This window comes from Dipodomys spectabilis, unplaced genomic scaffold (genome assembly GCF_019054845.1).
Source record: "Dipodomys spectabilis isolate Male_0828 unplaced genomic scaffold, ASM1905484v1 ptg000120l, whole genome shotgun sequence".
Lineage (NCBI taxonomy): Eukaryota > Metazoa > Chordata > Mammalia > Rodentia > Heteromyidae > Dipodomys > Dipodomys spectabilis.
Window position 1 is genome coordinate 3988063 of NW_024870797.1, and position 24198 is coordinate 4012260.

Below are 24198 nucleotides of genomic sequence, written 5' to 3' on the forward strand. Positions count from 1 at the left end.
CTCTCTTAAATACTGTATAATGTTTTTTAGTAACCCTCTTCCCAAGTACAATTAAGAAAAGAGTAGATAACAGGTCCATAAAATGGGGTTAGTGATATATTTGTCTTTTTTTTTTTTCTCCAGGCTTGGATCTAAGTCGGCCTTCCCACCTCCACTTGCCCCGCCCCGTTCAAGGGGGCCTGTCAGACTGCGGCCGGAAGTACTTTTTTGTCTCTCGGCACAAGATGGAGGGTTCGGAAGCCGTGGTTACGCTGGGGCAACCGCAGCTTTCACGGCAAGATCTCGCCACTTTGGTGAGGATTTGACTTAGAACATTTCAAAGAGAACTTGACCATAGAGAAGGCTTTGGGTTGAGCCTTTTCTTGGCTGCCAGGAAATAAATGACAAGGGAGCCTTACAGACAGGCACTCTAGGCCTCACTTGTGAAACGGTAATACTTCGATACCTCTGGGAACGGATTGTTTGATCTCCAGCTTATTTATGACTCGTTGAGTTTTCTATGTGGTTAGTTTTCACCTCTGAATGCCTAGAAAGGCACCATATATCTAACATTATTAAGCTTTGAACCTTCATGGTATGGAAAATTACTAGTTTTTTTGATACAAAATTTACGTTTGTTTTATAGTTAATGGAATTTAGAATTGCCATTATTGGGAATATGAAAAGCTACTTAGTGTTTCTGGCCCAAAATTCATTGAAACTGCAGTTTCTAGAAAACCAGGAGCGAAATATTGTAGCAAACGTAAGTCAAACGAAAGCTGGATTTGTACCTCAGATACGGTTTAAAGTGAAATGTTCCATTGCAGGATGTTACCAAGTTGACTCCACTTTCACAGGAAGTTATCAGCAGACAAGCCACAATTAATATAGGTAAGAATTAAGTATCTAAAGAATTATCAAGCTCTCTCATTGTGAGTTGATTGTTCCAAGGGAATTCTAATTTTGATTTACTGGCTTATAGAAAGATATTTAATGGCCTCATCCTATATTGTAGGACGAGAATTGAGAATGTCACTCAGTACCAAAAGAAAAATCAAGTACATGAAGAAAGATACAGATACCTAAAATGTCAGTGTTTGCTTTGCAGTTATAGAAGTTTAAAGAGGAATGAAAATACCTGCTGCAATATTATTAAAAGAGCAATGTTTTGAAAAGTTATACTTGATAAGTAGCTCTTTTTTTTCTTCCTTTCTTCTGTGTGTGTGGTGTGCTGGTCTTAGGCCTGTGCACTGACCATGAGCTTTTTTTTTTTCTCAAGGCTCATGCTCTACCACTTGAGCCACAGCTCTATATGTCCAGCTTTTGGGGGAAATTTATTGGAGATAAGAGTCTTACAGACATTTCTGCCTTGCCTAGTTTTGAACTTTAATCCTCAAATCTCAGCCTTCCAAGTTAATTAAGATTACAGGTGAGAACCACCAGCACCTGGCTCCTCTTTTCAATATTAAATTTGGGCGGGGTGTATGTAGCCCAGGCTGGCATGGACCTTACCTTCCTTTTGTGTCACCCTTTCCAGGACTAAATTGGGTTTTGTTAGATATCTTTTTTTTTCTTTTAAGTTGTCATTATTTTAAAAGATAAATTATAGTGACTTGAGTAAAACCTTTGCATTACCATCCATACAAACGGTAGAACAAACTAGACTCACACTTACTTAAAAGTCTTAAGACAAATATCCCATTCCTAACACCCTTATTGATATCGTTAATATTTTTTTCTGAGTTTCCCGGATTAAATATTTTTGGTAACAGATTGTTAGGTCTGCTATTGCGACATTGTAGCATTTTACAAATACTAGAAAGTTTTGTAGCTTTCATTAAATGTTTATGGGAATCTTTAGAATTGAAGCTTGAATTCCTTTTATTATTGTTTTTAGACAGTGTTTTAAATTATATGAAGTTTTCTTCATCTATGTTTAAAATGTTATTTGAAGGGATGTGAAGGATAAACAAAGGAGGAGGCTGCAATGCTTGGTAAGAAATGTACACATTATCCTGCCCATGTAACTGTAACTCCTCTGTACAGTATGTTCACAAATAAAATAAAATTAAATTAAAAAAAAAAAAAAAAAAAAGAAAATAGGATATTGGAGGAAAAATAAAATTTATGCTGATTTTTTTTGTTTGTAGTTTTAGCTTTTATAATTGTAATATTGGTTTAATTGAATGAATATTATTTTGATTTTTTTATAGGAACAATTGGACATGTTGCTCATGGGAAATCCACAGTTGTAAAAGCTATTTCTGGTGTTCACACTGTCAGGTTCAAAAATGAACTGGAAAGGAATATCACCATCAAGCTTGGATATGCTAATGCCAAGGTATTTAGAATACTGTGGAAGTAGAAAGCATTTACTTCTTGAAAATGTAAGTGAAAACTTCAGCAATTTTTTTGAAACTTTCAGATTTATAAACTTGATGACCCAACTTGTCCTCGACCAGAATGTTACAGATCTTGTGGAAGTAGTACCCCTGATGAGTTTCCTACAGACATTCCAGGGACCAAAGGATACTTCAAACTAGTAAGGTAATTATTTTTGAACCAAATAAATACATTTATTTTCTACCTTCACTTGCAATAATTAATGGACCTGTTAAGCAATTACAGCTTCCAAAATCTGACTAAAAGAGAAGATGTTTTTGTTGTCTATAACAAATATAGTTTGAAAATAATTTGTTTAAATATGGTTCAAATACACATGTTGCAACTTTTCTAAGGCAGTAGTACATCAGAAGAATGAAATCATTGGAACTGATAGTTTGTCCAGGTTTTATTTCTATTTTTTTTGTTCAGTATGAAAAGTGCAAACCTTAATTTTATGTAATTTTATATCAGCTTTGTAAAAAATAATTGCATGCCTGCTTATGTTCATCATAAGAAGACACTGATGTCCAAAGTGATGTGTTTAGGTGTTAGACTCATCATGGAAAGTTTAAATTATGACGAACTTCTATAAATTGTAGTATCTCTTAACATGCCAAGTAGTTTTATTTTAGTGTTGTCATTCTGTTATAATGACTGTAGTTTTTCAAATACTAGAGGTTTAGCAAATTCAGTATGTTACTATCATATTTTTTCCAAAACGAATTTAAAATCTGCTTATCACATTTTTTTGCCATGAAAAATACTTTGAAGAGCAAAAATAAAACAATATACGAAAAGTTTTAGAGAGGTATGCCTCAAGAAGTATCTTGAAGCATCTTATACCAGAAGTTATAAATCTTTGTACATACAGTGTTACCTTTCATTTTTGTAGATCCTTTTAATTTTCTTCTTCTTGGTACTACTGCTTGCCCTTAAACTGAGTATCTTACACTTTTGCCTCATTTTCAGTCATGGCATCACTTTCATTGGAACTGTACTTCTGCTTGTTACTTTTTGCTTATTAATTGGAGATTAGGATTTGTCTGTCTGGGTCTAGTTTTAAATGGTTGCACCTCAGATCTTAACCTTCTGAGTTGCTAGGATTGTAGATATAAATCATTAATGCCAGAGACAAAGTTCTTAAGTTTATCAGCGTTGTAAGATACAGGACCAACACAGGCTAACTGTATTTTTTATACTAGTAGTGAATGTATAAACATGAAATTTTAAATACAGTGTTTAGGAAAATGTAAAAACATTGATACTTCACAAAATTTAGTGGATTTTTTTCAAATAGTGCTCATAAGCAAAAAAAAAGGAACTAAATAATTTTAATTATAGCTTTACCTATATATATATGTATATCCTAAGTTCATACATACTTTATACTGTTTACTCAGATTTTTAACACATTGTCTTACATTTTTAATACCTTTTTTATTGTAGAAGTAGTATACAGAGGGGTTACAGTTACATGAGTAAGGTAATGAGTACACTTCCTATCAAGCATTGTTACCTCCTCCTTAGTTTTCTTCCTACGTACCTTCCCTCCTGATTTCCCCCACTCCTCTTTCCCTCCCTCCCCCCCACAAGTTGTAAAGTTCGTTTTCAACATTGTGTCTTGATACGTGTTCAATATCCCAATTATTCAGATATTAAGTCAAGAAATTTTCAGTTAAGAAAATACTTTATCTTTTTATTTCTTAAATAGTACAGAATAACACCTATTTATGTAATAGTGTATTAGGTATTATAATTAGAAATTAATGTATATGAGGTGATGTGTGTAGTTTATTAATCTAACACCCTGTTTTTGATAAGAGATTTATGTAATTTCAGACTTAATAATCTTCCAGAAATGCCTAGATCCTGGAATCTGTTTTTCATAAATAAATAGCAAGATGTAACCATGAGTACTCAAAATAATTTGAGTATTAACACAGATGATAAAATTTTTGAAGAAACTATAGGGAGATATCTTTATATTATCTTTAGTACTAGATCTTTGTGAGACACGTGTTCACAAAAGAAAATTATTACTTTTAATTTTTATTAGATTTTAAAATAACTGCTTTATACATGAAACTAAATTTGATTGCTGAAAATTAAAAAGATCAAAATTAATTTCTGAAAATTAAAAAAATATGTGTAATTAATTTTTTGTAATCACATGGCATATGTGTGTATATTTTATATATGTGTTTATATGTCGATATATATATATATTACATATATATATATATATATATATACACACACACACATATCTACTATCTCTCCATAAGTGAAAGAGTGCCTGACCCATTAGGTTTTTAACCTTTGAGTTAGTGTTATTTTCATTGTTACTTTGGAATAAAGCATCTATCTTATTTAATAGGATTTATGAGTTTTCCAAGGCTTATTAGAATTTAGTATTTGAAACATCTTCACATAGCTAGCTTTGCTAGTAGTAATAATCTATATTTTTAATCTATTAATCTCTGAATATGTCAAGGTTTTAGTGACTAAATTTATTTGGTAAAGTTCATTTCAAAGTAATATAAAATCATAAAGGTAAATGATTTGAATATTGAAATATTGGCTGTTTTTTCTCCTTTGTTAGACATGTCTCCTTCGTTGACTGTCCTGGCCATGATATTTTGATGGCTACAATGCTGAATGGTGCAGCAGTGATGGATGCCGCACTTCTTCTGATAGGTAAAAACATCAGAATTGGGTTGGACAAATTATTTTCTATTGAGAAGTGTTAAAGGTGAATCCAGAGTCATTAAAGAAATTAGAATGACACTAATGGAATTTTTTTAAACAATGCTCACATCAACTATTACAAAACATTAAACATGATGAACTAGAGACATATTTTATGAGCATTTGTCTAGTAACATGCTATAGAAATTTTAAGTTTGTGGTAAATTTTTCTTGATTTATAATTCTAGATACTCTGTCCATTCTATCTAGGATGTTTATATGAAAGTATCTGAGTGCTTAATTGTCTTGAATGTATATGCTATTTACTTTCTGCCTCAAATTGACATATTATTTAAATTCTAACCTTAATCATAATCAAGTCAAAAAGATTGAATTGTTTTCAAAGTTAATGATATGCTTTCTGTGTGAACTGTGGAGAAATTTTTATTGCTGGGAGCTATTACTTTGTGAGAAGAACTAGAAGTTCATGGAATTCCCCAAACCACTCAATTTTTTTTAATGCCAGCATAGGGCCTTGCACTCTTGTTTGACTTTTGTACAACTTGAGCCACATGCTCACCTTTGGCTTTTTGATGGTTTATCGAAGAGTCTGATGGGCTGTTTGCCTAAGCTGACTCCAAATTAGGATGCTCAAATCTCAGCTTTCTTAGAGTTAAAAACATGGACATCAGCATCTGACTCTCAAAAATTTGAAAAATGGTGTCAGGAGTCATAGAACACATGAAAAGATATTAAACTTAGAATGAGTAAATAAGTGTTTTCAGTTGAATTGTCAATATAGTTAACTTAGAATGAATAAATAAGTAGTTTTCAGTTGAGCTGTCAATATAGTTAACTTTGAATAAATAAGTAGTTTTCAGTTGAGTTGTCAATGTAGTTATGTAATTGGTTATTTATATGATTGATTATTACATGATGACAAACCTTCACAGTAAATCACATGATTTGTCTTTCTGGCATGGCTAACCTATATTTGGTATAGTAATGTAAAGTCTGATATAGTCAGCTCTTGGCCTAAAACAGCTTCAAACAGGGTCCCATTTTGGAAAAATGTATAAATTGGTAAGTTTACACTTTTCTAGAAGAGTACCAGTTAAATAAACATCACAAGTTGGGTAATAATCTTCCAGGTTTAAAACAGAATGTATTTCTCTACATTGCATTGTGAGGTAACTTCTAAGATGTTTCCTATTTTGCCAATTTTGCAACTTTTAGATATATAAGGAAGTTCTGAAAACTATAAATAATGATTTTCTGTGATGAAGGAATTCTGCTATCTGGATTAGATCTCTTCAAGTTTCTGTATATAGAGTAAATATGCCAGCAAAGGTGTTGAAACTTCTTTTATTTGAAACGCTCGCTTGGTTCTTGGTTTTTCCTCCTGTCAGCTTTTCCCTTAGCTGTGTAGATGTTTATTGCCTTAACAATAACTTCCTTAGTTTTTATCTTCCTTAGTTATTTTCATTTATAAATAACCTGTTCGTTTTTATTTTATTTATTTATTTTTTTATTTTTATTTTTATTGTGAAAATACCATACAGCAAAGTTACAATTAGATGGGCAAGATAATGAGTATATTTCTTATCAAGCATTGTTGCCTCCTCCTTTGTTTCACCTTCCTATCCATTCCCATCTCCCCCATATCATCCCCCAACCCCAGCCAAAGTTGTAAAGTTCGTTTTTCAACATAAGGACTTGTACATCTCACTGTTGCAATGCATCCACCTGTATCCCTATTTAAACAATTTGTTTTTTTTCTTCCCCTCCACAAATTATACCAACATCAAATACAGTAAAAGCAGGTGTTAAACCGTGGGGGAGGGACATACAAAGCAACAAAGAAATCATCTTATAAATATGTTAGAAACAATTGCATGAAAGAAAAATATTTGAATATTTATCTTGGGGTTCATTTCACCTAACATCAACTTACCTGACCATTTCTACTTGTCTCAGACTTTGCATATAAGGGAAACCATGGGGCCTATGTTTCTTTGGGCCTGGCTTACTTCACTTAATATTTTTTCCAAGTCTCCATTTCCTAACAAATGGGGCAGTGTCAGTCTTTCTGATGGAGACATAGAATTGCATTGTGTACCTCTTCTTTTAGCTAGAATGTTTTCTTAGAATCAAAATGTCTCTGAAACTAAATAAAAATAGAGGAATTTGTGACACTTGAAAAAAGGTGTGGATAAAACTTGATAAGACAAACAGTCTAGGATAGGATTTACATCTAGGAATGGGGACTAAAAGATGAGGAAGATTGAAATAAATTAGGCTAAAAGTTTGAAAAAGACATAGTAAAACATTTTTCAAGATAGCATGAGAATTAGCATTCGTAAGAGCTCATTACTATGTGCATATGATCATATAAAATGATGCTTACAGAAATGAACTCCAAAGCCAGGTGTCAGTGGCTCACACCTGTAATCCTAGTTACCCAGGAGGCTGAAATCTGAGGATTGGGGTTCAAGGCCAGTTCAGGCAGGCAAGGCTGTGAGACTCTTATCTCCAATAAACTACTAGAAAATCAGAAGTGGTTCTGTGGCTCATGGGGTAGAATGCTTGCCTAGAGCTGGAGAGCTCAGGGACAGCACCCCAGTCCAGAGTTCAAGTCCCACAACCAACAACAACAACAAAGAAATGAAGTCCAAAAAAATGGAAGCAAGAGGTTTTTTTTTTAATTATACTGTTTGTGGCTCTTTTTCTCTTCTTCCTCTTCCTCCTCCTCCTCCTTCTTCTTTCCTTCTTTCTTTGGTTCATTTCATTTCTAACTTTTTTTGACTTCTGTAACCCTTTGTCTTATATATCAGTTTATCTGACTTGAAAAGGAGAAGGGGAAACACAGAAATGGTGGGACATAGGATGAACCAAAACAGCATTGAAACTTACTAGACACTGTGTTGGAAATGAACTTTACAATTTGGCAGGGGAGAGAAGTCTTGAGGGGGGAAACCAGGAAAGAATGAAGAAGATGACATTGTTCAAAGGAAATGTACTTATTACCTGACTTATGTCAATTTTATCCCTATGTACAATAAAACCCCTTTATAATAAAATGTTTAAAAATCTTTTTTAAAAAAAGAATTAGCATGCCACAAGTCTTTTTCATTAGGTCTCAAGGTTACTCATTTAATTTTTTTAATCATCAATCTAGCTGGAAATGAATCTTGTCCTCAGCCTCAAACTTCTGAACACTTGGCTGCCATAGAAATTATGAAACTTAAACATATTTTAATTCTGCAAAATAAAATTGATTTGGTAAAAGAAAGTCAGGCTAAAGAACAGTATGAACAGATCCTTGCATTTGTAAAAGGTAAGAAGCTATCATATTTTCTTTAATTGCTTAACTATGCTTAAAATCTAGATACCTTCATGTAATAGATAGTACAGTAAGCTCTCTTTACATACTACCTGTCACCTTATTGCTGTAATATTCTGATATAAATTGAAATATGTTCTGAATTAGATATACTAAATGCACATTTTAGCTGGAAATGAAGTTCTAGGAAAAACAACCAGCAAAATTAAGAAAAGTCTTTGTCATTGATGCACAATGATTGGAAGGATGTTGGTTGGTTTCATGCTGTTTTAATTTTCAGTGGGTATGACCTGACAATGATTTCCTTTCTCTTAATAGTGTACCTTTTCTTTTTGAAGCACCATTGATTTCATTTAGAAAAAGGCTTGGTGCATTTTCTTTCTAACTATTTTATTTTCACTTTCTTTTTGACCTTGTATGTTAGAAAAGTTTCTTTTTGAGCTGGGATATAATTTAGTGGCAGAGAGCTTACCTAGCATGTGTAGTGTCTTTGAATTTAATCCCCAGTATTAAGAAATAAAAAAAACTTAAATACAGTTAAAAAAAAACCCTCACAAACAACAAAAGATTCCTTTGAGCCATTAAGAGGTAAATAAAAGTTATTTTTATAAATTTCATAATGTATGGTGTATTTCATTTATAAAGTATTTTGACTTGTAACTAATAGCAAAATTCAAGCAAGTAGTCTTCTATAAGCAAAGAACCTTTAACTTTATCTTGACAATATTGTGGAAATAAATTACATAATTTGTATAGTTTTCTTTATCAAAGTTTCTTGCTAATGTTGTTTATATAATCTTGAAATCAAGATTGGCTTATTACCTGTACTAATGAGCAGTTTCTTTTTAGTGGACAGAATCTTACTTCTGTGTGTGTATATACACACATCCTGGGGTGTAATCTGGGCACTGTCCCTGAGCTTGTGTTGCCAAAAGCTAGTGGTCTACCACTGTTGTTACTATGGCTAGCAACTTGGGCTAAAGCTCCTCTTCTGGCTTTTTGGTTAATTGGAGATAAGAGTCTCACAGACGTTCCTGCCTAGGCTGGCTTTGAATTGTGATGCTCAACTTTAAGCCACAAGCTATCTGCACTAGGCTAGAATCTTTTCTTTTTTTTATGCAAAACTAATACTGATTATTTCCTAAACAAAATGATTCTTTCCATTCTCATGTTCTTTGAAATGTATGGAATGTTTAGATAGCTATGTACTATAAACAGATAGGCTAAACTGAGAAATTTTGTTCTGTCTGATTTCGTTATGTAGGTACAGTAGCTGAAGGCGCTCCTGTTATTCCAATTTCTGCTCAACTGAAATTCAACATTGAAGTTGTCTGTGAGTATATTGTTAAGAAAATTCCAGTGCCTACAAGAGACTTTACCTCAGAACCTCGGCTTATTGGTAAGACCTTTACTTATCGGTCCATTGTTGACTTGGTCTTTCTGTATTATTGTTTTCTCTTTATTATAGAAACCCTTTGGTGTCCCTGCTTACACAGTTATAAGGACACTGTCTATGGAGAAAAAACCATGAAGCTAAATTTGCATAGTGTTCAGTAGCATACTGTGGATGTTTGATATATTATTTCTGCTGTTCCACTTCTAATAAAGACATGCTGCTTTTCAGTATATGTACAATTTTCACTTGATCATTTAAATTAGGCACATTAACTTTTACCTTGCTTTTTGTGCATTATTTGCTTTGGGGGATAAAATTTTAACAAACTAAAAATAGCAGATTTATAGGTACATTTTAGATATCACAGATGAGGAAATCCATGAAACCTATGTTTCGCTGTGTCTGGTTCATTTCATTTAATGTAATTTTTCCAAGTATTTCCAAATCCTTATGAATGATACAGTATCTTGGGCATGGTAAATTATACAGGTATCTAGGGATTCACACACAATGAAACCAAAGGAGGATTTCCTTAGGAAAGAACAACATAGGCATAATACCTATGTGCATCTGAGCATATAAAATAATATTTTTATCAAAATGAACTCCAGGAGATGGAAACAAAAGAAAACAAAAAACATTTTGTCTTATTCGTTTATCTGTCTTTGTAAGGGCATATGAAGGTAAAGAAATTGAGAGACAAAGGATGAACAAATGCAGCAGTGGTACTCAGTGGATACTACATTGAAAATGAACCATGCAACTTGTGGGTGGGTATGGGAGGGAAATATTGGAGAAAGTGAAGGAAGGGATGATGTTGTCCAAAATGAAATGTACTCATTACATGAAACTATAGCCCTTCTGTATATCACCTTTATATCACAATAAAAAATGCATACAAAATAGGGTAGCAAATCCAGTGACTAAACCCTCTAAGCGAAACTAGATAATAGTTTCAGTAAAAAAATCTTTTTCAATGAAAAATAATTGCAGAAAAATACTCAGTAGTTCACATAGTCATTCAACACAACATAAAACGTGGTATTGTAAGATACCTTCTCCCTCAAATGAGGTGCATAATTCATGCATGACTATAATTTTTGAGGAGGGTCTTAAAATTTGTTTAGATTCATTCATTCACTGAACACTTTCACTTATTGACTATACTTGGTCAAAGTTACTCATGATAAAACTGTAAATAAAGCAAGATTAGTATATTTATAGTTCGCTCGAACAATAAACTATTCTCTTTCACCCAGTTATTAGGTCTTTTGATGTTAACAAACCTGGCTGTGAAGTTAATGACCTTAAAGGGGGTGTGGCTGGTGGTAGTATTTTAAAAGGACTTTTGAAGGTAAACAATTGTAAATGCTTATTTTGTTTTATATGAAATGAATGTTCAATCTAAAATATAAATTGGGGAGAGGGCTGGAAAGGTGGCTTAGTGGTAGAGCGCTTGCTTTGCATGCCTGAGGCCCTGGGTTCGATTCCCCAGCACCACATAAGCAAAAAGAAAAAAGCCAGAAGTGGCGCTGTGGCTCAAGTGGTAGGACGCTAGCCTTGAGCTCAAGAGCTGAGGGACAGCGCCCAGACCCAGAGTTCAGGCCCCAAGACCGGACCAAAAAAAAAAAATTTTTTTTTTGAATTTTGAACTTTTAAATTAACCGATAGGTTTTGTTGATGATACTTAAGTGAATATAGTTTGTGGATTTTAAATTGTTTTTATTTTCATTTTTTTAATTAATGTTTAAATTAGTCCTGCAAATAAAAGGATGCTTCTTAGTTTACTGTTCTACCTGTTTAAGTAATTTAAATAATTTAAGTAATCTAAATAATAGTTATTTACTTTGTGTTTCAGGTGGGCCAGGAGATAGAAGTTAGACCTGGTATTGTTTCCAAAGATGGTAAAGGAAAACTTATGTGTAAACCTATCTTCTCCAAAATAGTATCACTTTTTGCAGAACACAATGACCTTCAGTATGCTGCTCCAGGAGGTCTTATTGGTAAGGATTTTACTCACTACTAAAACTTTAATGTTGACTTTTATCTTATTTTTCTGTAGAGTATAATTAGATACTATAGATACCATTAAATACAGAGATAACAGCATCAAAGAGCAGGATGGACAGTCATATCTTGTTGACTTTAGAATACATGATAAATGTTTATAAAACAGTGCATTCCTAAATCATATTTTTGCTTTTATGTAGAGGATAACTTAAACAATAAAAATGACTTAGATTTTGAATGTTTCACTACATTCTTATCTACAGTTTTTGTTAAGTAGATTTTTACAGGGTTAAATATATTGCAAGTTACATGCATTGCTGTGGAGTTATTCAGGGAGAAAGAGGTATTATATAAAGTGGAAATCTATTGGAGCTTACAGTATGATTTCCATTTTATGGATAACTTGAATTTTTCAGGATATTTTTGTTTTGTTTTGTTTTTTTCTTTTTATGAGTTTCCTTTTTCCATTTCTTTACCTTTGAATTATAAAAGAAAACCTAGGATGAAATGGAGTATGTATGTCTTTGCTGCTCCATGTTGTAGTTAAGTGTTTTGACCACCAGTTTTCTTGCCAGAAATTTAGGTATTGAGTATATAAAAACTCCTTGTAAATGTAATATTTTTTATGGGTTTTAATAATTCATATTGTGTCTTACTGTAGTACTTTTTGAAATAATCTATGTAAGAGTTAGTTTAAGAGTTGAGCTTTGTGAATATATATTTTCCTTCCTTTTTTTTTTTGTTAAACTTGTTGTTGTTGTTGATATTGTTTTCCTGTCTGAGGGTCTGGGAATTGTCCCTGATCTTTGTACTTGATGCTAGAACTCTACCACTTAAGCACTTGAACCATAGCTCCACTTCTGGCTTTGGTGGTTAATTGGAGATAAGATAGACTTTTCTCTTTGGGCTGGTTTTCAACTTAGATTTTTGCCTCTTATGTAGCTAGCAAAATTGTTGGTGCCCAGCCCAAACTGAGGAAATTTTTAGTGCATTATTTCTTCTTTTGACACCATTATTTTCCCAGAGGACTCATTTTACTTCTAGAATTTTAAAATATAGCTGTTACCAAAATATACAGCAAACATCCATACAAGCAAAATAATGTATAATTACTCTCACACATAGGCCAAATAAAGTTAGAAATTACTATTTTTAGTTTTGTAAATTATTATAAACTATCTTCTCAGTCTTAATTTTGAAATATTTTGTTAGGATGTAATGTATAGAGGTTATTAGTTTTAATTGTAAATAATTTATTAAGTGAAATTAAACTTTTAGCCTCGTATGATTGGTTTCTTTAGAGAAGCTTTGTTCTTACATTTTCATCAAACTTATTTCTAAGTTTTCTGTAATGTTTATATAAATGTAAGGAGTTTATAAAGGATTTGATTATGTTGCTTTTTCATTGTTTAAGCAAGATATAGTTGTTAGTATATATAATATATGCTCTCCTGGTTAGACAACGTCTTTAGTTAGATATTTAAAGAAATAAAATATAGTTTGTAATCCATCTACTCAGGAGGTTGAGATCTGGAGGATCATAGTTCAAAGCCAGCCTACCTAGGGAAGTAAAGTATCTGAGACTCTTGTCTCCAATTTATCACCAAAAGTGGAGTTATGTTCAAGTGCTAGAATACAGGCTTTAAGTAAACAAAGAAAAGCTCTCAGGACCTAAGTTGAAGCCATAGGATAGGCATAAGAAAAAAAAGAAATATGTGGAAATATGCTTGTCTTTTATATTAGGAGTTGGAACAAAAATTGATCCAACTTTGTGCAGAGCTGACAGAATGGTAGGACAAGTACTTGGTGCAGTTGGAGCATTACCTGAAATATTTACAGAATTGGAAATTTCCTACTTCCTACTGAGACGGCTCCTAGGTGTACGTACAGAAGGGGACAAAAAAGCAGCAAAGGTAAGTACTTTTTTTATAATCCTGTTTAAATAAAGATAAACGTGATGTTATGACCAGTTTTTTTATTTAATTATTTTATAGTTAAAAGATAATAGGTAAAAAATGAACATTGAGGCCAGGTACTTGTGATTCATACCTGTAATCCTAGCTTCTTTGGAGCCTGTTATGAGTGTTGTAGTTCAGAGCCATCCTTGGAAAAGTGAGACCTTTACCTTCAATTAACTATGTAAAAAAGCCAGAAGTGGAGCTTTAGCTCAAATTATGGAGTGCTAGCCTTGAGTAAAAAGCTCAGGAATAAAGCCTTGAGTTAAAACCTCATAATCAGCATCTAAACAAAAATCTTTCTGTCATGTATGAATTTTAGAATGAATATATCCTCATAATAGTAGTAGAAAGCAGCCCGTGCTGGTAGCTCATGCCGTAATCCTAGCTACTCAGGAAGCTGAGATTTGAGGATCACAGTTCAAAGCCAGCCCAGGCAGGAAAGTCTGTGAGCCTCTTTTATCTCCAATAAAACACTGAAAAACCAGAAGTGGCATTGTAGCTCAAGGGGTAGAGTGCTGGCCATGAGCTAAAGAGCACAGGGACAACGCCCAGGCCCAGAATTCAAGCCCCACAACCGACAAAAAAAAAAACAGTAGAAAGTTTACATAAATTTGTGACATCATTTTACATGTATAAAGACCAGGTTATGATTATGAGAAAGCAATAACACGGCTATAAAATCATGTGTATAAAACATGGTGTTTTTATTTTCTTACAGTTTTTCTTTTTTTGTTCTGGTTCTGGAGCTTGAACTTAGAACCTGGTGCCATTCCTGAGATAGCATTTACGCTTGAGCCACAGTTCTGTTTTGGTTAATTGGAAATGAGAGCCTCACAGTTTTCTCTTACAGTCTACAGATCTCAGCCTCCAAAGTAGTTAAATTTACAGGTGTGAACTACTGATGCCTGATGTTCTGAATTTTTTGGTAAAGAATGAGCTTAGGGCCTTAGTGTGTTCTCTGACACAGAACTACAATATCCTCATTATTCCTTAACTGACTTCTAGCTATACTTGAAGACCTTGAAAACAATAACGAAAACCATTACTTAACCTGTTATGTAAACAAAGTTATGAGAATAACTAACATATTCTCTTAAATTTGGAATAAGAATATCAATCTAGCTAAATGTATAGGTCCTTTTGATATCATTGGCAGGGGTTGGACTTACTAAAGTAACCATTAATAGAACCATAAGTAGAACATGAAATTAAATAAAATTTGGAACATTTTTACAGCAACACAAAAATGAATATCAGCTAATATCACACAACTAACTTCAAGATAGAACAGTTTTTCAGACGTTTGTAAAGTTTTAAGTAGTTTGGGTTATATGAAATTTTGGATTTCAAGAAATTTTGTGAACCTTTTTCAGTATCACTTAAGAATTTTAATACAGGTGGACCCATTGCAACAATGAGATGTACAAGTCGTTATGTCAAAAACCAACTTTACAGCTTTTGTGCGGGGGGGGGGGGGGGGGGGGGGGGGGGGGGGGGGGGGGGGGGAAGGGGAAGGGAGGGGATGGGCTGGGAAGGGGAAACAAAGGAGGAGGCTACAATGCTTGATAAGAAATGTACTCATTATCTTGCCCATGTAATTGTAACTCCTCTGTACAATATTTTCACAATAAAAAAAAGAATTTTAGAAGTTTTTGATCAGTGCTGTGCTTAGTAAGTAGCATTTTTTTTAGATTTTTTTAACTGTTACATGAGTACTTTTCCTATCAAGCATTGTTACTCCCTTTATTTTCCCCTACTCTATTCCCACACCACCCCCCCAAACCTACTCCCTGTCTTGTAAGTCTCAATGAGTCAACCTTGTTGGCCATGTTTCAGCATTTTATTGTTTCCCTTTCCTTCCCCAAATTAGAAAAATGTATTTAGAAGATACAGGCACCAGAATCAAATACAGTAACAACAGGGGTTATACCATAGGGGAAAGAACATACAAAAGAAACAACAAAAAAAAAAAGCAGGGTGTCCGTGGCTCATGACTGTAATCCTAGCTACTCAGGAAGCTGAGATTTGAGGATCGAGGTTCAAAGCTAGCCTGGGAGGAAAGGCTGTGAGACTTATCTCCAATAAACCACCAGAAAACCAGAAGTGGTGCTGTGGCTCAAGTGGTAGAGCACTAGCCTTGAGCTGAAAAGCTGAGAGACAGTGCCCAGGCCCAGAGTTCAAGATCCATGACCAACAAAAAACAAAACAAATCACATTTCAAATGTAGATCTGTTGTAAATTTAAGTAAATTTAAACTGAATGCTATAAGAAGAGTCTAATAGATAACAGCACAATTTATGTATATCTTTTTTTTGGGGGGGGGGTCTGGTCGTGGGGCCTGAACTCTGGGCCTGGGTGCTGTCTCTCAGCTCTTCAGCCCAAGGCTAGCACTCTACCACTTGAGCCACAGCACCACTTCCAGCTTTTTTTCTTTTTGCTTGTGTGTTACTGAGGAATCGAACCCAGGGCCTCATGCATGCAAGGCAAGCACTGTATCACTGAGCCACTTTCCCAGCCCCCTTTATGTATATCTTAAACCTTATTGTAATGGAATTGTTTGGAAATTCAGTTTTCTTTAGCTATATATTTTCCATCCAGTATTTGGTAAATTTGGAAAACCTTTTGATTATTTTTTTATTTCCATAGGTACATAAACTGTCCAAGAATGAAGTGCTTATGGTTAACATTGGATCCCTCTCTACAGGAGGTAGAGTTAGTGCAGTTAAGGCTGATTTGGGTAAAATAGTTCTCACAAATCCTGTGTGCACAGAAGTGGGAGAAAAAATTGCCCTTAGCCGAAGAGTTGAGAAACACTGGCGGTAAGCATATCACTTTTGCCACTGCTTAATTTTGGGAAGAGAGCATATTTTCATGTGAGATTTAGTTCTCCCTGATAATGCAACAAATACTTATCCTTGAATTCATAGTTCTGATTCAGATATATTTCCTTACGTACAATTAACTCTTTTTTTCTTAAATAGTTCAGTGGTTGTAAGTCTGTTCACATTGCTACGTAACCATCATCCCCAAATAATACAGTTCTTTCTGTGATTCAGCTATGTACGATGATCTAGGCAATAAATACTACTGACATTTTGTATTCAAGGTAAATCCTCTACCACCACTTGAGCCTCAGGTCAGATTTTTGCCTTTTTGCTAGTTAATTGGAAATAAGGTCTTCTTATTGCCTAGGCTTCTCTTGCCTAGGCTTCCTTCCAACCACAAGCTAAGATTATAGGCATGGACCATTGGCACCTGGCTCTCCTTCCTTCATTTTTTAATGACATCTAAAATATTGAACTACCTGTGTTATTTTTGCATTTTGTTTCAGCACAAATATAAAATTTTTATTTTATTGCCCTCTGGTTTCTCCTGGCAAGAAAGGATACTATCTTTAAGGACTTATTTTATATAGTTCCTTTCAGGCTTCCAAGTGTTTCTCTTTTTCTGTAAACTTGGACAGTAATAAAATGTTGTCAGTGTTGGTGTTTTTATACTTAAGATTCGGTGGGGGTTTTGTATTTGTTCTTGTTCATATATCCATATCAGTATTTGAGAGGTTTGGGACATAATTCATTCCGATAAGTACTCTACCCATTCTCAGTTTCTTCTCCGTAAGTAGCTGCTACATACATTGGATTGCTTGGTGGAAATTCTTTAGGGATTATATACTTTATATTTTGCTACTTTGAGAAATACATATGACTCGTTTTCAAATTTACCAGTTGTTCCTGTTTCAGTTCTGTGATTATGTTTTTATCTCTTGTTTATATTTAGAATTGACATTTCATGTAAGCTTTGTTCACTTAGTGTGTATTGCTTATACATTAATATATGCCATATATTGCTTATGTGTTATATATTGCTTATAGATTGCCTATATATATTATGAGCATACTTTTGATAATGTTTTTAAACTTCCTGTCAAGTGATCTGAGGCTCCTGAAGTAATAAACTTCCAGGAGGAAGCTTATTCTATAGTTCATTTGAAAGGGCTATGTTTCTCAGTTATTTTTAAATATTTTTTATTGTAAAAGATACTATACAGAGGGGTTACAGTAACATGAGCAAGGTAATGAGTCCATTTCCTATCAGTCATTATTACACTCTCCTTTATATTTTCCCCTACCATCCCTTTCCTTCCCAACACTTCCCTCCTCCCCCCCTCACCACAAACTTGTAAAGTTCATTCTTAACATACTGTCTCATTGTTATAATGGGTCATCCTATATCCTTATTTCAGCATTTTGTTATATCCCTTTCCCTTCCCAAATTAGAAAAATGGATATACAAGATGCAGGGCACCAGAATCAAATACAAGTGAAATAGGTTGTTCCATGGGGAAAAACATACAAAAAAAATCACATAATCACATAGTACATTATAAGTATATTAAGAACAGCAACAAAGATAAAACCTCTTATTTCCCTGCCTTGGGGTTTATTTTTATTAACATCAGGTTATCTGGTCATATGTTCAAGCTTTTGACCTCTTCTACTTGTCCTAGACATGTATTAGTTATTGCAGATAAGGGAAACCATGTGACCTGTGTTTCTTTGAGTTTGGCTTACTTCCTTAATAAAATTTTTTCCAAGTCTTTTCATTTCCTAACAAATGGAAGCAGTGTCATTCTTTCTGATGGAAGCACAGAATTCCATTGTCTGTGTGTGTGTGTGTGTGTGTTATACATACATATCACATTTCTTGATCCATTCATACTGAGGATTCATTCCATATAGTAAATAATGTTGTGATAAACATGGTTGTGCTGGTAGCTTTAGTATGGCCTTGTTTGATTGTTTGGGTAAAGGCCTTAAAAGTGGGATTGCTAGGGTCCCAGGGCAGCTCTATGTGGAGTCTTTTGAGGAACTACCACACTGTTTTCCAAAGCGGTTGAACAAGTTTATATTCCCACCAACAATGGAGTAATGTTCCCTTTTGGCCACATCTCCTCTAGCAACTGTTGTTATTAGATTTCTTGATTATAGCCATTCTAATTGGAGTGAGGTGGAATCTCAATGCTGTTTTGATTTGCATTTCTTTTACAGGTAGAGAAGTTGAACATTGTTTCTCTATTTTTTAGTATATCTGAAATACTGACTGCCACCCTTGATCATTGCAGTCTTATGGAGAGCAGTACCTTTAGTAATCAAGCAAAGAATAAAAGTAGAACATTTTTCTAGTTGTGTGTGCTCTGTTGTTTGTTTTTTTTTCAATTTCCCTTTATACATTTGCTCTTTTTTATTTTTTTAATTGGTGTGTATATGTAAGTGTGTTCCTAATCATAAAACCCAGAATCTGGACCATAAAGTAACTTGAGGCTATCATCTTTGTAGCCATCAAAATGCTATCAGATGCCTCCAGTGTGATAAACTATGCCAGAGTTTCTGTGAAATGTCTTAAGACAAGTTCTTTGTCACACCTTTTTATCCAAAATTTTTAAATGTTTCAATTCTTTCATTAAAAGAGACCTCCATTTCATGGCACTCTGTATTTAGGAATTTCTTGAAGAAAGTAAGCACAATGTTACAAAATTTCTTACCCTTTCCAGTGTTTCTTTTTCTCACTTGAGTATTTGACTTGTTACTATTTATATTATACTTATTATATACATATGTATGTTACTATATATACCTATTTTATATATACAGAACTTCCTTTTGGTTATTTCCTGTTGTTTTGGTTGCTTATTTTTTTAGGAGCAACAACATCCTGAAAGTTCAAGTCTACCAGTTACTGACTTTTCCTACTTTATAGTTTGTAGTATTGGAGGATTGTTTTTGTTTGTTTGTGAGATTATTACTAGCACTGCCTTAATCTCTAAATCAAGAGAAAAAGAATAATTTCCTTGTGGATAGTAATGATCTTCTGGTGTTTATTTGCATCTTGAAATTATTCTAAGTGAAGTGTCAAGTTAGGGAAACACTATATTGTTCACAGAGGAGTTTCCCGATTTTTTTAAGCTAGTGTTTTTGTAATTTTATTGTAAAGATGTATACAGGGGCATTATCGTTACATGAGTAAGGCAATGAGTACTTTCTTGTCTGAGGTAGAGTAGAGTGTTTTGTGGACTAACATTTCTTAAGTGGACATTTTAGGACTTTATAGGATTATTGTTTTAGGTGCTTAATGAGTATTTAAGCTATGGCAACAATAGTTTGATATTTTTTGCTTGTTTGTGTTTGTTTTCAGGCTAGTGAGGATCAGACCCAGTACTTTTCACTAACTAGACAAGTGGTTCAATACCACAACCTGAGCCTATTTGCTTTTCTTATTTATGCTAGTCAGAAACCATCTAGAAAGCTGCAGGAACTTAAGGATATAATATGGACTTCTTTTTTTTTTTTTTTCTAATTCTGTTTTCTTTTTTTTTATTGTGAAAATACTTACATGGCAAGATAATGAGTACATTTCTTATCAAGCATTGTAGCCTCCTCCTTTGTTTACCCTTCCCATCCCTTCCCAGTCTCCCCACCCCCCATCCAATCCTCCCCCCACCAAAGTTGTAAAGTTCGTTTTCGACATGACAACTTGTACTTCTCATTGTTGCAATGGGTCCACCTGTATCCTTATTTAAACGACTTGTTTTTCCCCTTCCCCTCCATAAATTATACCAACATCAAATACAGTGAAAGCAGTGGTTATACTGTGGGGGAGAGACATACAAAGCAACAAAGAAATAATCTTATAAATGCGTTAGAAACAAATGCATGAAAGAAAAAAACATTTAAATACAAAACTTAGGGTTCATTTTCCTAACATCACCTTATCTGACCTTTGACTCATACATATACTAGACACTGCAAATAAGGGAAATCATGGAACCTATGTTTCTTTGGGCTTGACTTAGTCACTTAATATAATTTTTTCCAAGCCTTTCCATTTCCTAACAAATGGGGCAATGTCATTCTTTCTGATGGAGGCATAGAATTCCATTGTGTATATATACCACATTTTCTTGATCCATTCATCTACTGAGGGGCATCTGGGTTGGTTCCATATCTTAGCTATGGTAAATAATGCTGCGATAAACATAGTTGTGCTGGTAGCTTTAGTGTGGTCTTGTTTGTAATTTGGGTAAATGCCCAAAATGGGATTGCTGGGTCATAGGGGAGCTCTATGTGGAGTCTTTTGAGGAACCTCCATACTACTTTCCAAAGTGGTTGAACAAGTTTACACTCCCACCAACAATGCAGTAAGGTTCCCTTCTGTCCACATCCCCTCCAGTATTTGTTGTTATTAGAGTTCTTGATTTTTGCCATTCTAACTGGGGTGAGGTGGTATCTCAATGTTGTTTTGATTTGCATTTCTTTTATGGCTAGGGAGGGTTGAGCATTTCTTCATGTATCTATTGGCCATCCTTCTTTCTTCTTCAGAAGAGTTTCTGTTTAAGTCTTTAGCCCACTTATTTATTGGGCAGTTGTTTCTTTGAGGATTTGTTGTTGGATTTGTTGTTGGGGGATTTAATTTTTTGAGTTCCAGGTATATTTTAGGTATGAGACCCTTGTCCGTTGTATGGCTAGTGAAGATCTTCTCTCAATCCGTGGGCTTTCTATTGATCTTGCTAGCTTTGTCCTTTTGCCATGCAGAAGCTCTGCAACTTCATGCAATCCCATTTGTCCAACCTTCCTTTGATTTGTTGTGTTTCCGAGTCTCTATTCAGAACATTTCGGCCTGCGCCAAGGAGACCTAGGGTTTCTCCTATTCCATTGTAATGTTTTCAGAGTGTCTGCTTTGACTCTGAGGTCTTTGATCCATTTGGAGTTGATTCTGGTGCAGGGTGATATATAAGGATCTAGCTTTAGTTTTCTACAAGTAGTTACCAATTTTTGCCAGCACCATTTACTGAAGAGGCTGTCTTTCTTAATATGGACTTCTTTTCCTTAGCATATGTTAATTGTATTTTTAAAATCTCATTGTGAGATATCCATATATATAGTGCATTCCATCAAATTCACTTCCCTGTCCCAGTGTTCACCACCTCCTCCTTTACCTGTTAAACTGGTTTTTTAACAGGTTTTGTTGTGTTTTTCATAGATGAAAATAAATGACATTTATTATATTGAGTCTCATTTACCCTTTTATTAGTCCTCCATCCTCATATACCTTCTATCTGTTCAGAAAGCCTCTTTTACTTTTGTGTCTTTGTTTATTATTAATGGAGTCAATAGTTCTATTTTTTTCTTCAATCCTAGAGGTTTTGTTAGTTTTTTGCATGGGATAGTTGTTTTTTGTTTTGTTTTGTGTGTGTATGTTAGTTACACCAAAGTGTGCTTTCCTTTATAGAACACAAGTGTGTTTTAATTTAGAATTATGTGTATCAAACCAGTTTCATCATAACAAGGGAATATTGCTGATATAGACATAAAATTAATGACTTCTCAAATTTTTTTGCAGTTTAATTGGTTGGGGCCAAATAAGAAGAGGAGTCACCATCAATCCAACAGTAGATGATGAGTGAAGAATCACATTTAAAGAATATATTTGCATGTTGCCAGAATTTCTTTATCAACACTAAGGATGTATTTAAAGCAAATTCTAGGGAAATTATTTTACAACTGACTACTTGACTAGAAGCTGTTAGATTATATACATTTCCCTAGGAAAATTTAATATTTACTGTTTTAATAATAGAGCTTAGTAAACGTCTTTTGATGTTTTGTTACATTTCATCTGAAATTATTGTTAAAGGATTTCAGATTTCTATATCAATGCAGCTTTAAGCTGAAACCAGCTTTCAAAACTAGTTTTTGCTTTACTACATATACTACTGAAGATGCATGCAATAAAGTTTTTCTTCTTGTTTTTTCTTGCTTCATTCTTGAGCATTGCCAAACAATGTATTCTTGAACCACATTGGAGCTTTTATGCCATCTATACTTACCTCATATGTTATATTGCTTCATCTATAAAATTTAAGATAAAAAATTTATTGATGTAAATAATACTGTATTTTAACATGAAAGTTCATTTACTTAGACAAACCTCCCCTTACTATATTCCTCATGAGGTTAATTCTATTCATTCTCTTTTTTACTCCTATGCATTTACATGTTATTGATTTCTTTTTTTTAAAAAATCCAACAATCCCTCCCTGTTTCTAAAATGTGGGTCTTTGTTACTTTATGTTTTAGGTTTTTGGGTTTTGTTGTTGTTGATGATGGTGATGATAATGATAATGATCATGAGGCTTACCCTTGGGGCCTGAGTGCTGTCCCTGAGGTCTTTTACTCAAGGGTGGTGCTTTGTCAGTTTGAGCCACAGCTTCACTTCTAGTTGTTAACTGGAGGTAAGAGTCTCATGAGGATTTTCCTGCATGGGCTAGCTAGAGTCTCATGAGGATTTTCCTGCATGGGATAGCTTGGAAGGACAATCCTCAGATGTCAGCTTCCTGAGTTACTAGTAGTATAGGCATGATTCACCAGCACCCAGCAATTTTATTTTTTACATTATAATATCTTATTAAAATGGATATGCTTAGAAAGCAAATATTTTTACAATTTTGTTCTGTAACCTGATTTTTTTTTACTTTTTCATAGTTACTTGAATTTAGAAATAATTTTGGGGGGAAAGGACTTTGAGAATAAAATGAATTAGGAAAAAACACAGGGTTGATACACAGTAGTCGATTATATTCTTTTTTATTATATATATTTTTTATTGTGAAAATACCATACAGAGGGGTTACAATTACATGAGTAAGGTAATGAGTACATTTCTTACCAAGCATTGTTGCCTCCTCCTTTGTTTCCCCTTACCATCCCTTCCCCTGTCCCACCACCCCTATTTCCCCACCCCACATCCTTTTGATAAGGGCTTTGAGTTTATAAGGCCACTTGAGCCATGTTTCCAGAACTTTTTACCTAACATATTTTTCAAGTAGAGTGTATTTGTTCCTAGGCCAGTCTAAACATAATCTTTTGCATTTTTATATTTACTTATCTATGTACTTATTTAGTGGTACCCTGGGCCTTAAACTCAAGGCCCTGGCAATGTATCTGAGCTTTTTTGACAACTTGAGGCATATCTCTACTTGCAGCTTATTTTTTTTCTTTTTTCCCCCCATCTTTTCTTTCCAGGTTGTTCATTTGCTTTTCTGTCTTCCATTCCTTTTCTTTCCATTTTTTTTCTTTTTGACATTTCTTACATTTTTTTATGTTTAAGCTCTTCACTGATTTATAAACAAAGAAATGTATTGAACAAAAATAATTTGGGGACCTGCAACCCTAGCATCTGTTGTTTACAAACCAGCTGCACATAACCTATATGCTTGTTATGGATTATGTATGGAGCCAGGTTCTCTTTTTCTTGAGCAGTTTTTAGCATCTTCAGAGTTGTAATTGTCCTTTTGGAAGCTTATGAAGAGAAAGTGAGTCAACAACGCATTACCACTCTAATGTTAGCAAAAGAAATTAGGGATCAAAAAAATCTATTGCTAC

The 24198-nt window shown here is 34.0% G+C and overlaps 1 protein-coding gene across 1 annotated transcript; it reads left to right on the forward strand.

Annotated features, from left to right (window-relative positions):
- The first annotated feature begins 220 nt into the window (after positions 1–220).
- LOC122115522 (eukaryotic translation initiation factor 2 subunit 3, X-linked-like) lies at positions 221–22220 on the forward strand. The gene is made up of 12 exons (XM_042689017.1): positions 221–293; positions 807–870; positions 2193–2320; positions 2405–2526; positions 4967–5061; positions 8231–8389; positions 9660–9794; positions 11051–11145; positions 11650–11794; positions 13545–13714; positions 16406–16578; positions 22157–22220. Exons 1-12 carry the CDS (start codon positions 225–227, stop codon positions 22218–22220), a joined length of 1419 nt encoding a protein of 472 aa, XP_042544951.1. The 5' UTR covers positions 221–224.
- Positions 22221–24198: the final 1978 nt, after the last annotated feature.

Bases quoted from the DNA above. Each gene is read 5' to 3' on its own strand.
- LOC122115522 (XM_042689017.1), top strand. From the start codon at position 225: ATGGAGGGTTCGGAAGCCGTGGTTACGCTGGGGCAACCGCAGCTTTCA. The intron at 2,527-4,966 runs GTAATTATTTTT...CTCCTTTGTTAG, and splicing joins GGATACTTCAAACTAGTAAG to ACATGTCTCCTTCGTTGACT. The intron at 8,390-9,659 runs GTAAGAAGCTAT...TTCGTTATGTAG, and splicing joins GATCCTTGCATTTGTAAAAG to GTACAGTAGCTGAAGGCGCT.